The 25,805-nt window shown below is 38.5% G+C and overlaps 1 protein-coding gene across 4 annotated transcripts in view; it reads right to left on the reverse strand.

Annotated features, from left to right (window-relative positions):
* Positions 1–25,805, reverse strand: part of LOC122715323 (nephrin) — a 220,543-nt gene that overhangs the window by 58,423 nt on the left and 136,315 nt on the right. For all 4 annotated transcript variants that reach the window (XM_043937424.1, XM_043937420.1, XM_043937423.1 and 1 more), the window contains exon 3: positions 7,889–8,100. In XM_043937424.1, coding sequence (XP_043793359.1) covers positions 7,889–8,100 — 212 coding nt within the window. The remainder of the gene's footprint in view (positions 1–7,888; positions 8,101–25,805) is intronic.

Genomic DNA, 25,805 nt, shown 5'->3' on the forward strand with positions numbered 1-25,805 from the left:
GGAAACTTAATACACGTTAAATACGGAATGATTGGTTTCTTTTCCGAGGGGGTGGGAGAAACATCGAGGAGCTCCGTCGAGAGAAAAGGGAGAGGAAGAGAGACGTGTATTCCCGGTGATACGGCGAGGAAAATTTTGTGTACTCGTCGAGTTATGCACTCGCTTCACGTTCGTCGGATGTATCGAGCCAATTTAGGCGTCTGCAGTCGGATCGGGCCGAATAGCTGAAACGGCGCACGGAAGAGCCGATTTCTACGTCAATATTTGCGAAACATTACGCTACGACGATACAACCTTTCCTTCTCGCGCAATTATCCAATCACCTTAGCTGGAATTCTAAAATCCGCCTTCCCAAATTTTTATCATCTCCGCGCGCGCGAGAATCTCGAGGGATCGAAGAAGTCAGATGAAGAAGTCTCAACATCCATCCGGATGATCTCTCTTAACGAAGAGATTCGTTCGATCTCGACCAACGATTAGCGACGCCCGTTAATCTTCGGGACACTCGTTTAACCGCGTTGGGGCCCCACTAATTACATTCGTATTCGAGTCGGTGGTGGGAATCGGTCGCAGCTAGGGTGGCAAACAGGTGGCAATACTCGTCTCGCGGGGAACTAACGCGATTACCGCTCGTTTTGGCTACCCACGTATGCTTCGAGCAACCGATGTCGATCCCCTTTCCTCGACCCATCCGATAAAACAAACTCCCCATTCTTCTTCTGTTTCTTTTCAAATTCTTCTTCCGGACTGTTTAAAGTTCACTGAAATTTTATATATATGATTACATTACTATTTCATAGTTGGTAGCTATTCGTTCCTCTTCGATACACGTGTTTCAAATGTTTTATAAACAGATACGCGCAATCACGTATAATCAAATATATCCACCAAATATAAACCCGTATATTTTATTTATTGTTTTCCACTGCCCAGTCAACAATTTTGCTACTCTTAGCCTCAGCGTTGCACGTAGCTCGATGGAAAATAAAAATCACTTCGTACAATAAGCTCGATCTCAGGACCTAAAATTCTCAGATTTTCGTTCATTTTCACTTTCCCCTCCTCAATATTGTCCATATTCAACCCTTTCAGCATTGTTCAACATGCGATATAATACAATAAAATCCCTATTAATTTCGCTACTCAAAGTTCGATTTCAGGATCTAAAATTCTCAGATTTTCGTTAATCTCACTGTCCTCCTCCACTTTCCCCTCCTCAACATTGTCCATGCGATAAGATCTCGATCCCTATTAATTTTGCTACTCTTAGCCTCAGCATTGCACGTAGCTCGATAGGAAATAAAAATCCCAAATCACTTCGTACAATAAGCTCGATCTCAGGATCTAAAATTCTCAGATTTTCATTAATCTCACTGTTCTTTCCCTTCCTCAATATTGTTCATATTGAACCCTTTGTTCAACGTGCGATAAGATCTCGATCTTATTAATTTCGTTGTTTTCAACATTGCAGAGTACTCGATAGGAATTAAAAATCTCAAATCTTTATTATATTCTGTACAATAAGTTCGATTTCAGGAACTAAAATTCTCAGATTTTCGTTAATCTCACTGTCCTTCCTCCTCCTCAACGTTGTCCATTACGATCTCAATCTCTTCAGCATTGTCCAACATGCGATCCAAAATTTCGATCCTTATTAATTTCGCTGCCCTCATTCTCAGCAGTGCAGAATACACGTAGAAATCCAATAGAAAATTAAAAATATCAAATCTTCGTTTAATTACAACACCGTTCGAAAACAACATCGCAGAAAACACAAACAGTATCAGAATCTAAAATCTCGAATCTTCGTTAATTTCACTGTCTTTTACCCTCAACGACTTCAACCCCTTCAACGTTGTCCACCGTGCGATATAATACAATTAGATCTCGATCCCTATTAATTTTTGTTATAGAATTTAAAATTCACTGAAATTTTATATATATGATTTCATTATTGAATGTTGCCAGCAACATTACCATTTCATAGTTGGTAGCTATTCGTTTCTCTTCGTATTTCAAATGTTTTATAAACAGATACGCCCAATCACGTACAATCAAATATATTCATTCAGCTAAACCCGTATATTTTATTTATTGTTTCCCACTGCCCAGTCAACAATTTTGGATATTTTAATTTGGATAATTTATTATTATTGATAATAGTATTGAATAGTAGTACTGATTTATATAATATATTTTGGATATTTTAATTATTATTGATGATAATATTGAATAGTAGTACTGATTTATATAGTATATTTTGGATATTTTAATTTCCATAATTAAATGGTATTTATATAATTGGATAATTTGGATAATATGACTGTCGAATACCCTTTGACTAATTGTAACAAATATATTTTTTTATTGAGAATAGTATTGAATAGTACTGATTTATACAATATATTTTGGATATTTTAATTATTATCGATAATAGTATTGAATAGTAGTACTGATTTATATAGTATATTTTAATTTGGATAATTTATTATTATTGATAATAGTATTGAATAGTAGTACTGATTTATATAGTATATTTTGGATATTTTAATTTGGATAATTCGGATAATATGACTGTCGACTGTCGAATTGACTAGTCGTAACAAATATATTTTTTTATTGAGAATAGTATTGAATAGTACTGATTTATACAATATATTTTGGATATTTTAATTATTATCGATAATAGTATTGAATAGTAGTACTGATTTATATAGTATATTTTCGATATTTTAATTTGGATAATTTGGATAATATGTCGAATACCCTAGTCGTAACAAATATACTTTTTTATGCGATAATAGTATTGAATAGTACTGATTTATATAATATATTTTTGTTATAGAATTTAAAGTTCACTGAAATGTTATATATATGATTTCATAATCGAATGTTGCCAGCAACATTACCATTTCATAGTTGGTAGCTATTCGTTTCTCTTCGTATGTCAAATATTTTATAAACAGATACATCACGTACGCAATCACGTACAATCAAATATATTCATTCAGCTAAACCCGTATATTTTATTTATTGTTTTCCACGGACAATGGACAGAGGATCACGAGACGATTCTCTCGAGATTAAATCGTAGATTAAATTATCGTATCGTTACTACTCTCGCGTCCAATTATTTCATTTTCTTTAAAAAAATATCGCGGCCAAGAATCGGGGGCAAAAGAGCATCTCGAAAGTTTAGGAAGGAAAAGAGAAATGGACGCACTCGTCGTTCGAAGGAACAAGGGAGGTCGCGTATTTATCGTTATTCGTTTCGTCGAAGGGGAAGGTTCTTGAGGAACTAGCAGCCGACTCTCTCCGCCTGGAATAATTCGCGTAGTTAGCGGCCGGCAGTTTATCACGCGGCGGGTGACAACGCCCGCTCGTTCCAACGCCCTGTTAGCCCGCAACTCTGTCGTCGGCGCGCACATAGTTCACCGAGCCAAGATCGAGCGGAGTAAGCGTCGTGTTCCGGAAATCGCGCCGCATTCCTGTAAAACTACTTCAACGAAATATCCCCTCCTAACCGATATCGCGATACGTCGGACAGGGTTCCACTACTTGTAGATCTCGCAATCGGGAAGCCGAGCGTGCATCGCAGACAGACATTGTTTGGAATATTCGTTACGTATAATCTTACGAGAATAATATGTTGTTTTGAATGGATTGGATTCCTTGTCTTTGAAATATTATTTTTCAAAGTTTTTGAGATTTGTAAGCGTGGAATATGAGTTTGACTTTTCGTTATCGAAATTACTTTTGTTCGTGATAGAGGTGAAACGAAGGAAGGAGAGAAAAATAATTGTGCGATGAAAAAGCTGGAAGGAAAAGTACTATTGCTCTACATGAAAATATAAAGATAACATAGAGCATTGAAATATAAAAATATTAATTAAAAGGGTTAAAACTGTGCGAAAAGAATCGAGCGTTCACGAGATTATTCTCGCAAACTATACGATGAATCTCGTTTAAATTTATCCGACGGCGTATGCCCCGATTTATACCTTTGGAATTGGCCGCATAGAAATTGGATAATTACGTATCTTTTCTCGATAAAATCACAAAACGATTTCCCCTTTTCCCTTTCTTTCCCTCCCCGACGCGCGCAACATGCAGGCTTTAATCTCCTCGGCCGAGATAGCCGCGGGAGTATATTCGCCGGGATTTAACATGTCTCCCCCTTTATTGCGCAGTTGCTCCAACCTATGGAACCGTCCTCCACCTTCCCCCTCCCTTATTCAAGAAAAATCTAAAAATTCCCCCTCTCCTCCTCTTCTCCCCGAATTCAAACCGTTGTTGTTCGAGTAATCTCCACTTGAACCTGAATACCAGCCTTTCCCGGCTGCGAAAATCGAAGAGGGATCTCGTCATCGAAGGAGGCCGCCAAGCTTGCGAAAATCATCCTTTCCTCGAGAAGGAAGGGCGTGTAATCGCCGGTGGACCGATTCGTCTAGTTAGCCGTGGAGTGTTATCGAGAGGAGCGAGGGGAAAGAGAGGCAATTCAATTTATACGGTTCGTGTAAGAGGACAGGGGTTAATTATTCTCGAGCCGCAGAGAGGCTCGATTACGCGCTATCCAGCCATCCACTGTGGCCGATGCGTCCAACTTTTTCCTTTTCTCTCTCTCTCTCTCCCTTCCTCACTTTACTATTTTTCTCCATTAGTCGGAACATAACCCTACACCTGCCTCGGCTGGGAAAAGGGTTGCCGACCTCGGGAACAAACGTACACGTATGGTACGTTTAGTACGCGTATAGTACGGGGGCAGGGAAGCGTGTGCGCATGTGGGAGGTAAAAAGCCCGGAAAAAATTGCTGCTCAACGCTTTTCGAGTGAAATTGCCGCTCGTTGGAATAAAGAAGAGTTATTTAACCGATGATGCTTCCCCTCCTCCTTCGCATTTTCAGAAAAAGCCGCGTCCCCTCTTCCTTCTCAATAATTCGAACAATCGCTCCGCCCTTTTTTCCACGGCTCTTTTCGAGCTCGTTTCGTTTCGAGTTGAAGTCGCGATCTTTTCCTCGTGAAACGTTTCTCAGAGGAAGGGAGGGAGGAACGTTAATGCAAAGATGCGGTGAAATACTGGTCGGGGAAAGAAAGGGGAATAAAGGGAGGGAGGTTAATTAAGGGAAAACTTAACGACGGGGTTTGTCCAGCCCAGTCCCATTTCTATGCTCTTCCCCTCCCTCCACTTTGACTTTGAGTTAACGTGGAAACTTCCGCTCGGATTTTTGAAATTCTAATTTCTCCTTCGATGACGAGATCCCTCTTCGAAGATGACGGGAAGGGACGTGTTTTCGAGTGGGATGGACCCGAGAGACACCCGCAGCATCCAGCTATAGAAGCAGAACTAATTGCGCTGTATTTAATTAAGCCGCGGATTATTTCCTTAACGAGGGCAGATCCTCTCCCATCTTTTACAATTTTCCATCTCCACCTCCCTCGTGAACAACCTTCCGGCTACTCTCTCTCTCTCTCCCTCTTCTATCGCTCTTAACTTTTGTCTGGTCGTTTCACGGAGAACTTTCTCCACATGCGACGTTCCTTTGTTTTTCTTCCCATTCGTAATGCGAAGGGGACGGGACCCCTTTTTTATTCCTTCGATTCTCGATAACGCGAGCTTAATACACGCTTTCCAAGCGGCTTACTCCTGCATTTCGTCCCCTTTTAATTCGAGAAGTACTCGAAAAACTTTTTAAAAGATGCACGCGCTTCCTTCCTAGGAACACCGGCCGCCAATCTTTCTTTTCTTTCTTTTTCAGAACGACGAAAACAGCGCGGCGACGACCGGTTTAATGGAAAATTGCGCTTACAATTTTTAAAACTGTCTTCAATTAATGAAATTAAAATAATTTAATTTTAAATTCTCTTTCAAATTTATATTAAAATAAATTGTTAGAAAAATTTAATTTATTGAAACTAATAATAATAAAAACCTTAAATATATACTATATTTTGATTTGAATTATTATTATAAAAAATATCTTTAATCATAAATTTATTTAAATTATTAAAACAACAATGCATAAATTAGACCTGAGTACCTCTTATCGTGGAATATCAAATTGATAAACAAGTCTCTCTAATTAGATATAAAAAGCCGCCATATTATTTAATTTTGATGATTCAACATTTAATTATTTAATATTTTCTATTAATTTTCATAATAGGGTATCTAATCCTAGTTTTTTTATTAAATTGTTTCATTTCAATATTGTAAAATTATAATTATTATTATTTAATTATTAAATTTCACCTAAAATTAAAAAATTTAATTATAATATAATATTAATTTTATATCAATCTTATTAGTAATAATTAATTTACAAATCAAGTTTAACCGCTATTGCTTGCACTTACATTTATCTTTATTTAATATTAATTACCGAATTAAACTTTCATTTATTGTTTCAGAACTCATTGTTAAATTATTTTTTTTAATATTTAATAATTGTTAAATTTTATATATAATTTATTAATAAAATTAATTTTAATACTATAATATAATTTTTTTAAAAATAATTTTAATTACAATTTATTATATAATAAATTTTATTTTAAGTTACACGTTGAGTGGCTTTCGTCGCCACCTCTCTCTGTTAGAAACGAATAACCATACTTATTATTCCTTATTATTCCTTATTAAATTCCCTCCAAACGATTGTAACTTTTCCCCCTGCCGCGAGAATTCTCTAATCCCGGAATATAAAATATATCAGCTTCCTTTTTACGTTTTAAGTTTATCCAAAACTGCGAGCAAACCAGCAGAGGAAAAATGGCCACTCCATGGAACGGGGACGAGAGGAAGAAAGAGAAAGAAAACAATAGCTCGAGAGAGAAAGAGAAAGAGAAGGAAACTCGATCGAAGGAACAAAGTTTCAAGTTTGCTGGAACACGAGAAACAAGTAGTCGGATGGATACTCGTATCGAATATCATCGGCGATAAGGGAACAGGATATGAAAGAAAGGGAAATGACCTATAAAAGGGGAGGCGGAAGGAGGGAAATCCAGTGGACGGACGCAATCTAGCGACTCTTGGGAACCAATCTCCTCTGATGAAAATACCTCGCTCCAACGATTTTTTTCCCCACCCGGGCCAATTCCTTTTTCGTGACCCTTTTTTAGAACATCGCCGATTATAAGTTTCGCCCGTGTTCCCATGAAATAAAAATCGAGAAACGCCAGCAAAAATATCCAAAGATGTTACGAACGAAGGGAGACAGACATCTCTTCCTCCTCTCTCTCTCTCTCTCTCATTGTCCGTTTTCCTAGATCGCCAGGAAAGATTATATTCCCAGCCTATCTCGGGATATCCCGAGATTCGAGGACGAGTACTCGAAGAGAGTCGAAATCGAGAGAAGAAATTTCTCCATAGAAATCTGTATATAGTTTTTCAACTCGCGGTCACGTTTCCGGGATTAAAGGGAAAAGCGTAAACAGCAGGGATAAAATCTAAGAAGAGGACGTGGGGGGGAGGGAGGGAGGAGGCGTCTTCGATTGGCTCATGAATTTTTCAACGGCCGCCATTTGTTTGAGCAGACTTAGAGCCAGCTGAGAGCTGCACTTTTCGCTCGACGTCGAGAGTGTAAAGGCGACGACGATTCTGCTAAGTGGAGCATGTGTTTGTCCGCGTACCGTGGAACATTCTCGACGCGAAGAAGAAGAAGAAGAAGAAGGTTAACGCGTTAGTTGCGAGATAGTATAAATCCTCGGCTACTTCCGAACAAGATCACTAGACTTCCATCCCGACTAAATTTCAACTAAATTCGTTTGAAATTACGGGAGAGGCCGCTTTTCATCTTGATTGAAAATTGATTGATTTCGAGGGACGAATGGCGCCATTTTTCTGCAAGTCGCGGCGCAAAAACCCTTATCGATCGAGAAGCAAATCTTACCGATCACGACGAGGCTGTAGCGAAAGCTGCGCGTCTGCCCCTTCCTGAAGTCGACCCTGCACCTGTACGTGGCCGCGTCGTGCCTCTTGATGTCCTTGATCACGAGGATCGCGGGATTCTGGAGCTCGGTGCGGAAATACGCCCGCCGCCCGAACACGCTCGAATCCGAGGAGTGTTGAGCTTTGGCCACCGGTTTCTCACGGGCGTCCATCCTGCAACAAACGGGGAAAGAAAGAAAAAACGAAAGAACCATCCTCAGAGATACGATATACGAGGAGGAAATTTCGTTGATCAACGCGTATCGAGGATTTTTATCGGGAATCGAATTACTAACGAAAACGAAATTTATCGTCGCTCCGAGTTAATGAAACGAGTTAACGCGATTTATAAATGTAATTCGCCGTTTATGGTTGAGCGCGTGACAATGGCGGGAATCAATGTGCGGGTGGGGGGAGGGGGAAGTGATCGATAATTCGAGGGTAAGTAGTTCGTTCCGAAATGTAATAATAATCGTTATTACGTTACGTTACGCTTCGTGTCTCTTCTACTTCTTTCGAGTACGTAATTTCGAGTTTAATTCCTCTCGCGGATAGAGGAAAAGAAAGGAAAAGGCTAATACTTTTAATCTTTGATTACGAACGAAAAACTCGCTCCGTTTTTATCAAAAATGGACAAAATTCATTTTCAAATTTATAGAAAAAATTTTCCCTCGATCCTCTTTTTAAACGCTCGCAGATTAAGCAAAATATATATATAACGCGTTTATAGCTGCTCGGTCGGTACTTCAATAATCGAGAAATATTCCGTAAAGTTCATCGACAAGTACGGACACGACATCTCGAAATATCTATTTTAATTTAAATCGTTGTTAATTATCGACAAGTTAGAATTATACGTCATGTTATATAATTATTAGAAATTCACAAACGATTTGTCAATGATTCTTTATACTTTACGCGATAAGAGTCGGATGTATGAAAAGTAGAAACTTTCTACTTTATTTTACCGCCATATTCGAAACATTCAAATTAATTTTGTTCACGTGACACGTACCGAACGCTCGTCGCCAGAGGATTTGAATTAATTTTAACCTATCTCGTATTATAATAATACGTATATATATATAATCTCGAAAAAAGAAAAAATAATTTTGTAATCCTTTCCAATCATTGTTCGCGTCAGGTTGAAACGAAAAGAGATACTCGATATAGCTCGCATTCCCGGAGACTCTCGGAATGGGCGGAGCAACCGTGCAGAAACTTGTTGTCCGCCTTTGTCTTTGTCGTTTCTCTCCTCGCTCCCCTCCCCGTCTCGTTTTTTCTTCCGCCGGGACTTCCACACGGAATCCCAAGAATTCGCGGAACGGCCTGCGGTATTCGATATGTATGTAGGAAACGATCGCAATTTCCAGCCAATGAAATTCGAGTGGAGCGTAGAGGTTTCGTTGTAAGAGGTTGAAAAACGGACGAACGGAGAAAAAGAGGGGGAGAGGAAGAGAGAGAGAGAGAGAGAGAGAGGGAGCTCGAAAAAACTCTCCTCCATTACGATTCATAACGGTGGTCGCCGACCGGCCCGCCACCTACATCGCTCCTGGCTATTATTGCTCGCCTATTAGAGAATATAATTATTTCGAATCGATGAAATAATTATCGCGGCGCGGCCGGCCAGAGATAACGCAATTAAACGTTCCCCTCTCCCCGTATTGTCGAGTATTTCGCGCGCGTGGATACGAGCAATTTTCCATTTCAAAACCGGTTTCCATTCCGGTGGGGGGAAAAACTCGTCGATGAATTCTGTCTGTTTCCCGCCGAAATCAAAGCCGTTTCAAACCCCGTTTCTCGTTTCCACAATGATAATTTATACACGGTTGTGCATAATTGTTTTCCTTTTCTTTTTTTCTTTTTTTTTTTCTTTGGTTCCGTTCACGGGACTATTTATTGGTTAGGAACGGAGGAAACGGGGATAACTTTCAACGATCGACCATTGTCGAGAGAGAGTGTAATTATTATTTTCGCCGTGTACACAACGTCGAGGCAGTACACAATGTCCGGAAAGCTGGTCCGGTTGATTTTATCCCCTACCTACTCCCAATCAAACGACAAGCTCTCGTGATATCCTCACGATTTTCGATCCTTCTTTCAATTCTTCTCCATGTTTCGAAAATTCCAAACTCGAGAACGAGCCAACGTTTACGACCACTGTAGTCGTTGACGCACTCGTCGACACGGCGAACGTCATTTTTAAGGGGCGGCAACAAGGCTCGATAAAATTTTTCCGCCCGAGTGGCCATTTCTAAGGCGTATATTCGAGTGGAAGGGATCGAAGACGAAAGACGATGACGGGAAGGGGGCTTGTGAAAGGGCGGAGATTGATGAACCTGTATCGAACGGATTAAAAGTAAGGGCGAAAATTTCCTCGCGTCCTTTTTCCCCTCTCAGAGTAGTCTCGATTATCGTTTTTCTTTCGAAGCGAATCGATGTCGCGGATATCTCGCCGTGTATTCTAATTCATATCTTGCGTATTTAACAAAAATCCCCTTTAATTTATTTCACTCGTCCCCGTCGAGCGTGATTCCCGCTTTTTTTTTTTTTTTTAAAATAAATAATATAAATTATTAATCGTTCCTCGCTGCAAATTTAATAAAAGGCATTATAATAAAATAACGATTAAATTCGAGCGATGAAATACGTTTCCGCGTTTCTGTCTTCTGATAAATGCTCGATCCTATTTTTTTTTTTTTTTTTTTTTTTTTCAATAATATTTCACGCATAAACGTCTCGTAAACTTGGCGTTCCGGAATTCGGATGGACTCGGTTCGTCTTATATCGTCTTGAAAACGAAACGAAAATTACATTTCGCTCTGCGATATTCATTAACGAATGTTGCCGTTGAAAACATCCTGTGTTATAACGGACTGTGTAAAAAGAGATGGAAGCGAGAAAAGGGAGGAGGAAGGAGGAAAAATATCAAGCGAAATACCGTTTATGAAACGGAGGTTTAACGAGCCATAATTATGTAGCATTAGCGCAGCCTCCACGTAACGCACCATACCGTAATTAGGGGGTTTCGCGATTCTTCGCATTTGCGCTCCGATCCCATAAAAATTGCGAAAAAATCCCACCGTTTTCCCTCTCGCGAGAAAGAAAACTTTCCAGCGGATGATGATGAAAAATAGAGAAAAGAAGGGAGGGGGGCGGAGAGAATCGATTCGCGAATATTTTTAAAGATTTTCAAACTCTTCTCGAGGAAACAATTTTTCCTCGAAGAAACGCCAAGAATCGCGAAGATAAAGTTTCAGCCCGGGGAAAGACTCCCTTTTTTCTTCTCTCTTCTCTTTTTACGAAACGTTCTAAACCATCGTGCTCGTGAATCGTGACTGGGAGTCCACTCTTTCCAAAAAAAGAGAGAAAGGAAGAAACTCGCGAAACGTATTATAAAATATGATTTTATTAAATTTTCGCCCATTGTATCTTTGCATCGATTGCGAACGTGAGAAATGAATTTCTTTTGCGTGATATTCGAACCGTTGAATATTATTTCGAGAATACATTATTATCGTCCTCGATCCTCCAACGAATTCGCCATTTTGAACTTTTGTTCGTTCGAAAGATTTTGCACGAATTTTCGTCTCGAATATAATCGAATATAACATATAAGAAGGAGGATAGCTAGATAGAGGGAAAAAAGGAAGGAAAAGGGGGCGAGAAATGGTAAAAATAAAGAGCGTCGAGGGACACTTGGGATGTCGGGCAAGGGAAGGCGCGTTAGATGCGGCAAGGAAAAGATCTTTCTCCGAGTAGCGACTTTTCAACCACTCCGCTGATTCCACGGCCTGTTTCGATTCACGTCGACTGGAGTAATATTCGGATTCGAACGTCTGTTTTATGAAACGTTTTATCCCAATATTTCGCTCCTCCACCTTCCTTCCCTCCGATTCGAACGATCTCTCTTCCTCTCCTTCTCTCTTTCTCGACGTCTCTTACTCGACGTCCCAGCAACCCTTCCCTTTCGTCTCGTAAAAATGATACGTGCCCCCTGGGCGAAGTAGCTCCGGCATAATAATATAATTCCAACAACCCGACCTTTTTCTTCGTTAATTAAGTTTTTCGACCTTCCCTTTCGACCAATCAACCTTGTCGACGGAGTTCATCATCGATACACGAGAGTTAAGAAGCTGCGTGTGAAAACTTTTCTTCGTCGGAAACTTTGTCCTTTCGAAAAAAGGCGGCGAACCGCTTTTTTCTCGAGTTTTTCTCCGTTTTTTACCCGCGCGTAATTACGTACAGGGAAAACGGCTACTTTTCTATTTTTTCTCTCTCTCTCTCTCTCTTTTTTTTTTTTATTAACCTTTTGCCCCATTTACGTTTGCTTTTCCACCGCAAGCTCTACCTTCCTTCTTCTCTCTCTCTCTTTCTTTCTCTTTCTGGCTTCGCGTTTTCCTCGTAAAAATGATGCATGTCCTCCGGGCAAAGGATAAATAGCGGCGAAATAAATGGAGACCATCCACCATTTACTCCGCTCGCGCCTCCTTCAAGAATATCCCCCCTCCTTTATTTATTGCTTACCTAATTTCGCGACGTTCTCGCGAACTTGTCTCGGTCCTCGCTTCGCGGCAACTTTGTTATTCCTCCCCCTTTTACAAATTTATATATATATATATATACACATAATAGTCTTGGCTTCCTTTTTCCCCCATCTCTTTTTACGAGGATTTTTCTATTCCCGTGGATATCTACAATGTCACGGCCGGGATGCAACATCGAGGTTGAAATGAAAGGTAAATTACGGGCGCACGGTTCGTTTAAAAAAAAAAAGAGAAAAGAAAGAAAGAAAAATTCCAAAGTGATTAGAGACGGACGATTAAAAGCAACGGTCGGTGCGATTTCCGGTCCGTTACCCGGATGGCAGTATTGCGTTTGGCATCGCCGCCATTTTCGTTTCCTTTTTTTTTTTTCTTCCTCCCCGTAAAAATGATAAACGCTCGGCAGCGCGCGAGCGAAGGTGGTAAACAAGAACGGGAGCAGGCAACGCACGCTCGAAATTTCCCCCTCGAAATATTCTATCCACGTGGTGGGAATAATTTCAAAATGTCGTAGCCTAACAGCGGAATAATTCGAATATTGAAAATCGTAATTGTGAGAAACAATTTCTTTTACATCGATGGAATTCACGTTTGAATTGTATATCGTGGAGGATATGCTACAGATTGTTCATTCTCCCCGATCGAACACTAATACGAATACGCGTACAAAAAAAGCGGATTTGAAAATTCGAGCAAAGCTGCAACTGTTTTGAAGGAAAGGAGGGGAGGGATAAATTCGAAATGAAACGCCCCTCCTTAGTTTGTTTCTTCGTCAGAGGGGACGAATTTGTGCACGGTAACCCGTCCCTCCAACGATTCATTATTTGTTTCCAACGTCGGCGACAATGAGTCTCGTCGAAATGGAAGTTGGTTCCGGTGTATGGAATACGTACGCGCAGGCGCGTGGCGGGTTTCAGTAGAAATAACGACACGCGGTCAGACATATCGGAACGGGACGCGTAGTCGTGGTGACGTACTACTACCGGCCTCTCTCGCCCCCTCCTCTCCTCTTTTATCCCTTCGCATCGCCTCGTTGATTCGCATCGTCGTTTCGAATAAAATTGATCGGGACTTGACAAATTATTATGTATTGGATATTAACTCTTTGTCTCTTCTTGAGTTAATTTATGTTTTATATATATTTTTTGGAAGCTCGTATAATACGAGGTGTAGTAATATGTCGTTGAATTTTGTATTCTTAAGTTGAATATATGTATATATATATATAATAATAGAATAGAAATATTAATTTCAAAGTGTTTTGTAAGTTTTGTAACATGAGTTTGATTTTTCGTTATCGAACGACGAAATTACTTTTGTTCGTAAAGTAGAGATAGAGATGAAAATAAGAAGGCGAAAAATAAGAATAATTCCAAAAATGGTAAAAATCGGAAGAATACAGACAATTTTTACAATTTGTATCTTTGAATATAAATGAAATATCACACGAAAACAACAATATAGATTCTGATAAATTGGATAAATTTTCTTTACACGTAAAGATACATGAAATATTAAAATACAAAACTCGAGAAGCGTGAGACGTTTGTCAGCAATTAAGACGGTCCCGAAGGGGAGGATTTTGACGCGTTTGATTTGCGAGAGAAACGAAGGAAGAATAACGTATAAATAAAGAGAGAGAGAGAGAGAGAGAGAGAGAGAGAGAGAGAGAGAGATTCGTATTCTGTAATTTTCTCTCATCAACCTTTTCTCTTTTCTATTTCCGTTTCCGTGCCATTCCGAACGCTCGCGATACGACTGTTTCCATTAAATAAAAACCCATCTTCCACTCCTCCGATCCAAGCTTGCGAGAAGGGAGGCTCATAAATTGAATTCCCTGCAAACTGCTCTCTAGGCACGAGGCGCGGTGAAATTCTCGACAACGGGACGACGAGCAGTACGAGGAGACGACGAAAACTATACGACAATAAAGGCGGCTCGGCAAATATGAAACCGTCCTTTGACGAACGAGTCGATAAGAAGAACCCGACGTTGACGAAATTTCATCAGACTCTTTCCTCGTTATTACGATATTTCCTCTCTTTCCCCTTTCGCGCATATTTTTTTCTTTTTTTTTTCCACTTTCTCGAATTTCTCTTTTTTTGGTCAGGGATAACTTCCGCCTCGCCAAGCGGCGATAATATAAATTTCTCGAACATAATACATAAAAAGAGATTAAAAAGGAAACGCGTACATTTTCTCGCTCGCGTTCTTAGTTGCTTGGTTAGTTGGTTAGTTGGCCGGGTCGATAACGAAATTCAATATTTCCACGCTAATGACCTGAGCTGGTCGGCGACGGTAATGGCGGCCAATTCGCTCCCGCGTTTAATATTTAGGGTCACTACTCGCGAGCACGCCACCATTGCACGTCGCAACACCCCTCCCTCCTTTCTCGAAAACAGCGCGTATCTTCGAAATTATCGGCCGCCGTTCGAGGAGAGTCGTTTGGGTGGCGGAGGGGGAGGAGGAGGCTGTCGAAAAGCGCGGGTCTGGTTAATGTATCATTCTCTTTCTCTTTCCTTCTTTCTCACCGGCACTGACCCGCTACGTCACGGAGCTTTGTTTTCACGGCTAAACATTGTTATGCAGATGGGACCAGACGGCATTGTTGTTCGGGACCGGCGCGCGACCATGAAGCTATTCTCATGATAATTTTCCAGGATTATTTTTCGTAATTTCTCATGGAATACGTTCGTGCATCCCTCCCTGCTTTCTCCCTTTTCGAGAAAAAGGGAAACAGAGAAAAAAGGAGAAAAGCGAGCATTCCTTCCCCTCCTTTGCTCCTCGGCCATTTTTTCTTTTTACACCTCCGCTCGTTTAATTTATCCGCTACAAACCTTACAGCCTTATGTTCATTAGCATTTCGCCGAACGAAGGGAGAAAATTTTTAAATAAAAATCGCGCAAGGAAACGCGATATTTCATCATTCAGCCTCGTGGTTAATTTAGGGAAAGCGTTCGAATCGAGTAATCGAATTTCACCAAACCGTTCATCCCGGATTAGACGTTTTAATAGCCGTTTGATCGACGTGGTGGCGCGTTTAAGTTTCTTTGTTTTCCAAAGACTTAAAATTTCTCCTCCCTCTCGCCTCCCTTTCAACCATTCAAACCACCCTCTCCGAGGTTAAACGCTTTATTCGTTGGTAGCCTATTTACTATGACTCCTCTCAATGTTGTTTGCTCTCGTTCAAATTCACGGATCAGAGTGTCTCGAGATCCTGGTAGGGCGATTCTTACCAGAGAAACCAGGAAGGAAGAAAAGGAAGGAGAGATCAACTCGATTCCTGGAACAAACGGGCCTGAAGGGAGAGCGGGGAAGAGGCTTCAGGCTCGCGTCGGTCTCGATTAAAGGGAGGGCGGCGTAATTCGGGGGGAGCGCAGCTGGCGTACACGGTGGCCGATAACAGAGGCGGTAAATTCGGGGTGGATGCGCCTCCTCGACGTGTGCCATCCGCCGTTTACGTCCATTAGGCGTCGTTCCATTAACCGTGAAGCGTCTTGGAGAGGATCGCCTGAAGGGTGAAATTCGAGAAAAGAAATTCCATATTCACAGGGGTGAGTTCGAAGAAAGCGTAAGCGGATGACACGGGAGTTACACGCGCAATGCGAGGAAAGTTGCCTCGATTAAAGGGGCCGCCTCGATGAGAGGCGGACAGAAAGCCTGATGACAGAGACGTTTCCTTCCCCCTCGATCGATACGCCTTTCCCAAAACGATCCGAATCCTTCCCACCATCGTATATCAAATTCGGAAACAAGGAACGACATCTCCACCAGTGTATATATATATACATTTTATTTTTCATCCTTGCTTCTTTCGAAATCGCGAAAAATACTATTCAATACTATTATCAATAATTATTAATATAAATAGTATTACTATTCAATACTATTATCAATAATAATTAAAATATCCAAAATATATTGTATAAATCAGTACTATTCAATACTATTCTCCATAAAAAATATATATTAAAAATATATATATATTTGTTACTAGTCAAAGGGTATTCGACATATTATCCAAATTATCTAAATTAAAATATCCAAAATATATTATATATCACTATATACTAAATATACTATATATCCATAATATACTATATAAATCAGTACTACTATTCAATACTATTATTAATAATAATTAAAATATCCAAAATATATTATATAAATCACTATTCAATACTATTCTCGATAAAAAAGTATATTTGTTATGACTAGTCAAAGGGTATTCGACATATTATCCAAATTATCCAAATTATCCAAATTAAAATATCCAAAATATACTATATAAATCAGTACTACTATTCAATATTATTATCAATAATAATAAATTATCCAAATTAAAATATTCAAAATATATTATATAAATCAGTACTATTCAATACTATTATCAATAATAATTAAAATATCCAAAATATATTATATAAATCAGTACTATTCAATACTATTCTCGATAAAAAAGTATATTTGTTACAACTAGTCAAAGGGTATTTATATTATCCAAATTATTCAAATTATCCAATTATATAAATACCATTTAATTATGGAAATTAAAATATCCAAAATATACTATATAAATCAGTACTACTATTCAATACTATTATCAATAATAATTAAAATATCCAAAATATATTGTATAAATCAGTACTATTCAATACTATTCTCCATAAAAAAATATATTTGTTACGAGTAGTCAAAGGGTATTCGACAGTCATATTATCCAAATTACCCAAATTATCCAATTATATAAATACCATTTAATTATGGAAATTAAAATATCCAAAATATACTATATAAATCAGTACTACTATTCAATAATAATTAAACTACTATTACACTATTATCAATAATAATTAAAATATCCAAAATATACTATATAAATCAGTACTACTATTCAATACTATTATCAATAATAATTAAAATATCCAAAATATATTATATAAATCAGTACTATTCAATACTATTATCGATAAAAAAGTATATTTGTTACTAGTCAAAGGGTATTCGACATATTATCCAAATTAAAATATCCAAAATATACTATATAAATCAGTACTACTATTCAATATTATTATCAATAATAATAAATTATCCAAATTAAAATATCCAAAATATATTATATAAATCAGTACTATTCAATACTATTCTCGATAAAAAAGTATATTTGTTATGACTAGTCAAAGGGTATTCGACATATTATCCAAATTATCTAAATTAAAATATCCAAAATATATTATATATCACTATACTAAATATACTATATGTCCATAATATACTATATAAATCAGTACTACTATTCGATACTATTATCAATAATAATTAAAATATCCAAAATATATTATATAAATCAGTACTATTCAATACTATTCTCGATAAAAAAGTATATTTGTTACAACTAGTCAAAGGGTATTTATATTATCCAAATTATTCAAATTATCCAATTATATAAATACCATTTAATTATGGAAATTAAAATATTCAAAATATACTATATAAATCAGTACTACTATTCAATACTATTATCAATAATAATTAAAATATCCAAAATATATTGTATAAATCAGTATTATTCAATACTATTGTCAATAATAATTAAAATATCCAAAATATATTATATAAATCAATATTATTCAATACTATTATCAATAATAATTAAAATATCCAAAATATATTGTATAAATCAGTATTATTCTCCATAAAAAAATATATTTGTTATAATTTCCCCTCGAAAAGAAAGAGAATATGTATACACGCGTTAAGCCTGTTAACCCTTTGCTCTCCAGTTCCAGCTGTGACGCGGCAATATCGAACAATATTTATTTATGTTTGACTTTTTTAGAATATTCGTAAAAATAAGCTCTTACGAGGCTGGAGTTGCTTTGGCTCGAAACGAAAAAAGTGCAAAGGGTTAAAAAAAAAGACAGGGCTCGAAATTCTTATTTACACGCAAATGCGAAAATTCCTTGTTCACCTTCTTTTCTTCGGGCAAAAGTACTAGTCAGATTAGGAAGATAGGAAGTGGGAGAAGAAGCTAGAGAGAGGGAGGGAAACGAAACAGGTGCTCGAGGAGGAAACACACGCGTTAATGAGAATCGATAATGGATTCCACTTTGGGCTGACAGAAATCAAGCTCGCGTATAGGACACAGGCTGGGTTAATGAAAAGGGGGGGGGACATCGATCGATCGACGACGACTCTTTCGAAACGGGATCGCTTTCGATATCGCGATTCGTTTTCCCATCCGCGGGACAGATCCTTTTTTGTACGCGAAAAAACCAGTAGCCGGCTACAAAGCGACAGTTGGTTGGCTCAAGTAGACTATCCCGCCCGCCGCTCAATTTTCGTTCGTTTAACGCTCGTTAGTCGCAAACTGTGTATACATATATATATATATATATATGTAAACCTAGAAATGTAATTTTCGGAAGAAAACGTTCCGCTCTCCGCGACTCGTCTACGTAATTTCCCCCTTTTCTTCTTTTCCTTGTTTCTCTTTCATTTCGGGAAATTTTATAAATTTCCTTCGTTACAGATTGAAGCGTTCGAAGAGGGATTCGCGTTGATTAACGAAAAAACGAATATTCGGATATAATTCGAGGCTATTATCGAATAGGATCCATTAGGAGATATCTCTCCCGTATTACGTTTCCAACACCCGTTCTCCAACGATAATCGAAATAAATTTAAACTTTTCCAGTAATTAAAACTGACTGACCGTGCAAGGAGGAGGCCGGGAAATACTTGCATCAAAGGGTGAAATGAATTTATTCCGACGACATCCGAGCAATTGGATTTCAGCATGGATTGATCGAAACGAAAGCCCGTTACGAGGGGTGAAGAAGAACGGGGGAACGCGCAAAAGTCGATGAAAATCGATCGAGCGAGGGTGGCGGGAGGAGATAGATAGATAGATAGATAGATATATATATATATATATATATAGAGAGAGAGAGGGGTCAGACTCCGGGATTAAAGAGAGCTTTTAAAAGCTTCACCCGGCTCGCCTCGTCCGTCAAAACCTTTTTACATTTTACTGTTTTACGCCGAATAATTTGCCCTTGATGTAGTTTCGGAGGACGTAAGTGCACGTGACGTCCTCGGAAATCGAATATCACGGACATCGTTCAAAATTTATTATACGACGAGTCGGGACGGAGGAGAGAGAGATTTCGAGGGGTTTCACGGTTCGATACGGTTAATCGAGCCCGGTTATTTTTAGAGAAGGGAAAATGACACGACGTTATTAATTTCGTATAGATACGAAACTTTTGGCGATCTAGCGGAAAGAAGGTGGTGGAAAAAGAGAACCGCAGTTTGTTTCTCCCTCTCCGTGTTAAATACACCGTGGACGCGTCGAAACTCTCGAAGGGGAACGATCATAATTACGAGCATTCGATAATTACAACTTTCTCGATTGTTGCGAACTGAACACTCTTATTCAAGATAACGCGATAACAAGGTCGAGGACAAGGCTCGATTCGATTCGTACAATTTCGTGAGAGAGAGAGAGAGATTAGAGAGGTTCGTCGGATTTTCAATGAGCAAAATTTATTAGCCCGCTCGCGCCACCTGGACGGATGTAATTCCCGCCCGTATGGAGGCGCTTGAATTATTCGCGAAACTAACTAATCCACCCCTTCCTTCTTTCCACCCGCTTTGTCATTCACCCTTTATCGACTGACACTCTGCCCGACCGATGTCGAGCTCCTCTCCCCTCCCCTCCCCTCCCCTCCCCGTTTATCTCCATCTCTCGTATCGCCGTATTCTCCCCACCCTCCCTCCGATTTAGGTCGCAGCCAGAGCCCGCTAACTGATCGAGGGTGATTGACGCTCTGGCTGAATACCGGACAAGCCCGAAACCCATTATTTACTGCTCGGGCCTCGTACAACGTTATAATTGCCGCCAGCTATTCCAACCTCTCCATTCCATTCGATTCGAGCCGATCCAACCAGAGCCCTGATTAAGCGCGCTCGTACCCTTCCTCTCCCCTTACCTCGTCTTTTTATCCCTTCCCTCGAATCGACTTTCCTCGAGGTGGAATATTTTTAAGGGGGGAAGGAAAGCGGGCTCGAACGAGCCACGTCACGTCCGGCATACAGTTTACCCCGAAAAGGATCGATCTCGAAGGAGTTAAGTGCCGCTTCTTCAAGACGTGTGTATACACACACACACACACACACATATATATATATATACACATAGTGTGTGTGGATGGGCCATCGCGGCCTCTGTCATCTTAATCCCCGGGATCCTTTTTACACGGCTTTCTCATTCGCGTACCTCTGTGTACCTCCGCGCTCCTTGTGGACTTTGCCGCCACCGCCTTCCCTCTTATCCGCCTGAATTACGGCGAGGCACGTCCCGCTCCCGGCTGGACCTCGTCCAGCTTTCGCGCGGAAATGGCCCAACCGTATTAAAACGAATCCTCCCCCGCGTTACAAAATCATGATCCAGCTCTCGCGACTTTTTATCCAATTTTATATATCTTCGATGGAAAGAGGGATATATATATATATAGGATATAAAGTTCGAATTGGATGGAATTGGAAGGGGGCGTGAGGAAGATGGTGTGGCAATCAAGGAGGAATCGATCGAGGGGGTCGATAAAAGGTGGAGGGACAGGTATTGTTGATTCTCGGGCCAAGTGAATGGTCAACGCGGCTCAGACGCGTTGAACTATGGGGCCTTTTCCATAGAAGATCGTCACCGTTCTCTTTGCTCCTCCGTCTCTTCCGCACAAATTCTTCGAATCTCCACGAGGAATAAATTGCTTGCGGAGATGCTCGGTTGCTTTAAGAATAATTCACGTTCGATCTTTCCGTCCTCCCGTCCCTTAGAGATCCTCTTAATCGTTGGAAGTGTACAAAAGTCTGGAGATCCGAGTCTCTTCATCTTCCAATCAAAATTTTCGACAAAGTATGTGAGTTTGGACAGAGTACGAATCGCTTTCGTATTCTTCTCACGATTTTCTTCTCGCCGGGTACATCTTATCTCTCGCCAGGCCAGGCCTGAAACTAGCTTCAAAGGGAGATAGCGGCGAATTGTTTGGTCCCCTGAGTGAACTAGGATGTGTATAACTACGTGGTTAGAAGTTGCCTCCGAAACGGGAAGCTCGCCTCGATTCGTGGTTCGATGGAAGGAGGGGGCGGCCTCCAACTTGCGACTCGAATCGTAAGTCGAAGCTGCGATCCTCCTGCGTACTTTGAAACTTGGTCGCGAGTACGCTATTCAACTATTCGAATTTCACCAACAACAAAGAAAAATAATCAACGATTATGAGAACTACGCAACTTTGACTCGTTGCCGAATTCGCTTCCACGATCTGCCCCCCCCTCTCCGATTATCATTTATTCCAGCGAATATTTGTCGCTTCAGCTATTGTATTTATATATTTGTATATTTCGCAAAAGTCTTGTCTTTTACTACTACTTTTTCGTAATTCGATTGTAGACGTATTTCCAAATTCTCTCCGATCAAATTATCATTTTTCATAGAGAATATTTCATATGACTTATTCGCGGCGAATTAATCGAATATTTCGCGAAACTCTTTATTCGAAAGGCCAGTTTTTCCAATTTTAATTTAATTTTAAGATTCGCTTCCACGGTTGTCTCTGTTTGCTCTCCTTGATCTCCTCTGATCCAATTATTATTTTTTTTTAATATTTATTTTATTATTATTCGAATTAATCGACGAATATTTCGCAAAAGTCTTATCACAGAGTGCAAGTTTTCAGTCCTTCCTTAATTCGAGAGGTTCCAATTTTAATTTGCCAAATTCGCTTCTACGATTGTCTCCTTGATCTCCTCTAATTATTATTTTTTTTTTAATATTTATTTTATTATATTATTTTATTATTTTATTATTCGCGTCGAATATTTCGCAAAAATCTTATCACAGAGTGCAAGTTTTTAGTCCTTCCTTAATTCGAGAGGTTCCAATTTTAATTTGCCAGATTCGCTTCTACGGTTGTCTCTGTTTGCTCTCCTTGATCTCCTCTGATTCAATTATTATTTTTTTTTTAATATTTATTTAATATTTATTTTTTTTAATATTTATTTTATTATTATTCGAATTAATCGACGAATATTTCGCGAAATTTTTCTCACAGAAGTTTACAAGTTCTCCCTTTAATTCGAGCGGCTAATTTCCAATTTTAATTTGAAATTAATTTAAAATTCGCTTCTACGATTGTCTCTGTTTCCTGATCCAGTTATTATTTTCCCAGAGAATATTTATTTTATTATTATTCGCGTCGAATCAATCGAATATTTCGTGAAAGTCTTGTCACAGAGTGCAAGTTTTTAGTCCTTCCTTAATTCCAGAGGTTTCAATTTTAATTTGCCAAATTCGCTTCTACGATTGTCTCTGTTTCCTGATCCAGTTATTATTCCCAGAGAATATTTATTTATTATTATTCGAATTAATCGATATTTCGCAAAAGTCTTGTCGATTTTTACAACTTTTTAATCTCCTTTTAATTCGATTGTAGACGATTTTCAAATTCGCTCTCTCTGTCCTCCGATCAAATTATCATTTTCCCAGAAAATATTTATTTCATATGACTTATTCGTGTCGAATTAATCGAATATTTCGCAAAAGTCTCACAGAGTGCAAGTTTTTAGTCCTTCCTTAATTCGAGAGATTCCAATTTTAATTTGCCAGATTCGCTTCTACGGTTGTCTCTGTTTGCTCTCCTTGATCTCCTCTGATTCAATTATTATTTTTTTTTTAATATTTATTTTATTATTATTCGCGTCGAATTAATCGACGAATATTTCGCGAAATTTTTCTCACAGAAGTTTACAAGTTCCCCCTTTAATTCGAGCGGCTAATTTCCAATTTTAATTTGAAATTAATTTAAAATTCGCTTCTACGATTGTCTCTGTTTCCTGATCCAGTTATCATTTTCCCAGAGAATATTTATTTCATATGATTTATTCGTGTCGAATTAATCGAATATTTCGCGAAAGTCTTGTCACAGAGTGCAAGTTTTTTAGTTCTTCCTTAATTCGAGAGGTCAGTTTCTAATTTTAATTTGCCAAATTCGCTTCCACGATTGTCTCTGTTTCCTGATCCAGTTATTATTTTCCCAAAGAATATTTATTTTATTGTTATTCGCGTCGAATTAATCGAATATTTCGCGAAAGTCTTGTGACAGAGCAAGTTTTTAGTCCCTCCCTTAATTCGAACGTGATCGGTTTCCAAATTCGCCTCTCTTTGCCTTTGGATCAAATTATCATTTTTCCAGAGAATATTTATCATTTCTTCATCGAATTATTTGCATCGAATTAATCGAATATTTCGCAAAAGTCTTGTCAATTTTAATTTTAATTTTGTCAAACTCGCTTCTATAATTATCTCTCTTTGTTCCCCGATTCAATTATCATTTTTCCAAAAAATATTTATTTCGTATGACTTATACGCGTCGAATTAACCGACGAATATTTCCCAAAAGTCTTCTCACGTAGGTTTTCAAGTTTTTAATCTCCCCTTAATTCGAGTGGCCCATTTCCAATTTTAACTTGTCAAATTCGCCTCTCCCTGCCCCCCGATTCAATCATTTTTCCAGAGAATATTTATCATTTATTCTTTTCACACAAGTTTACAAATCCCTCCTTAATTCGATCCAAATTCGCTTTTTTCCTCCAATAAAATTATCATTTTTCCAGAGAATATTTATTATTTATTCTTTTCACACAAGTTTACAAATCCTCCCCAATTCGATCATAATCAGTCAAAATTCGCTTATTTCCTCCGATAAAATTATCATTTTTCTAGAAAATTTATTATATATACAAGTTTTCAAATTCCTCCTTAATTCATAATCATAATCAGTCTAAATTCTCTTCTTTCTTCCAATAAAATTATCATTTTTCCACAAAATATATTTATAAATATTTATCACTTATTCTTCTCACACAAGTTTACAAATTCCTCCTTAATTCATAATCATAATCAGTCCAAATTCTCTTCTTTCTTTTAATAAAATTATCATTTTTCCAGAGAATATTCATCACTTATTCTTCTCACACAAGTTTACAAATCCCTCCTTAATTCGATCATAATCAGTCAAAATTCTCTTCTTTCCTTCGATAAAATTATCATTTTTCCAGAGAATATTTATTACTTATTCTTCTCACACAAGTTTACAAATCCTCCCCAATTCGATCATAATCAGTCCAAATTCTCTTCTTTCTTCCAATAAAATTATCATTTTTCTAGAAAATTTATTATATATACAAGTTTACAAATTCCTCCTTAATTCATAATCATAATCAGTCTAAATTCTCTTCTTTCCTCCGATAAAATTATCATTTTTCCAGAGAATATTTATCATTTATTCTTCTCACACAAGTTTACAAATCCCTCCTTAATTCATAATCATAATCAATCCAAATTCTCTTCTTCCTAATAAAATTCCTTCCCAATAAAATTATCATTTTTCCAGAGAATATTCATCACTTATTCGCGTCGAATTAACCGACGAATGTTTCCCAAAAGTCTTCTCACACGAGTTTACAAATCCCCCTTAAATCATAATCAGTCCAAATTCGCTTCTACGATCGCTTCTCTCTTCTTTCCTCCAATTCAACTATCATTTTTCCAGAGAATATTTATCATTTATTCTTCTCACACAAATTTACAAATCCCTCCTTAATTCGATCCAAATTCGCTTCTTTCCTCCGATAAAATTATCATTTTTCCAGAGAATATTTATCATTCGATCGCGACAGAGGTTGGCAAGTTTTCAACCCCTTCCTTAATTCGTGGCCGGAACGTCGACGCGGAAAACTCTGGAAACGGCAGTTCCTGATTACGAGGGACGGGTCCAAGTTGTTTCTTCACCTTTCGCGGGCCAGCAGATATCGAACAATGGGCGGGGAAGCCGAGTTTCGCATTAAGGAAATAGGGAAAGGAGGGCGGAAACTTTCCAACTTTCCACCCCGAATTCCTTGCATATCGCGATTCCACCTTTTCCCACCACCCCATTACCTCCCGCCAAATACTCATAAATTGAGCGCGTAAGAGGATCTCGAGCGACACGACGATACGCGCCCCTCCTTCGAACGCAGCCCCACGAATAACACTCCTCGTCTCATCGCGCGATCATTCCAAGCTCTAAGCAGAAAATTCATTCGCGATTTATTGGACGAGCTGGTGATTTATTTCCTGGCAAATTGCCAACGCTTCGGTATCGGTTTCTCTCCCAAATAAATAATCCTCTCACCACGTATATTCTCATTTTCACGATTATCGATGCTGAATAAACCCAATATACACATATATATATATATATACATACACACACATATATATATATGTATATACAT

This window comes from Apis laboriosa, unplaced genomic scaffold, assembly GCF_014066325.1.
Source record: "Apis laboriosa isolate Shangri-la unplaced genomic scaffold, ASM1406632v1 scaffold34_cov151, whole genome shotgun sequence".
NCBI classification, from domain to species: Eukaryota; Metazoa; Arthropoda; class Insecta; order Hymenoptera; family Apidae; genus Apis; species Apis laboriosa.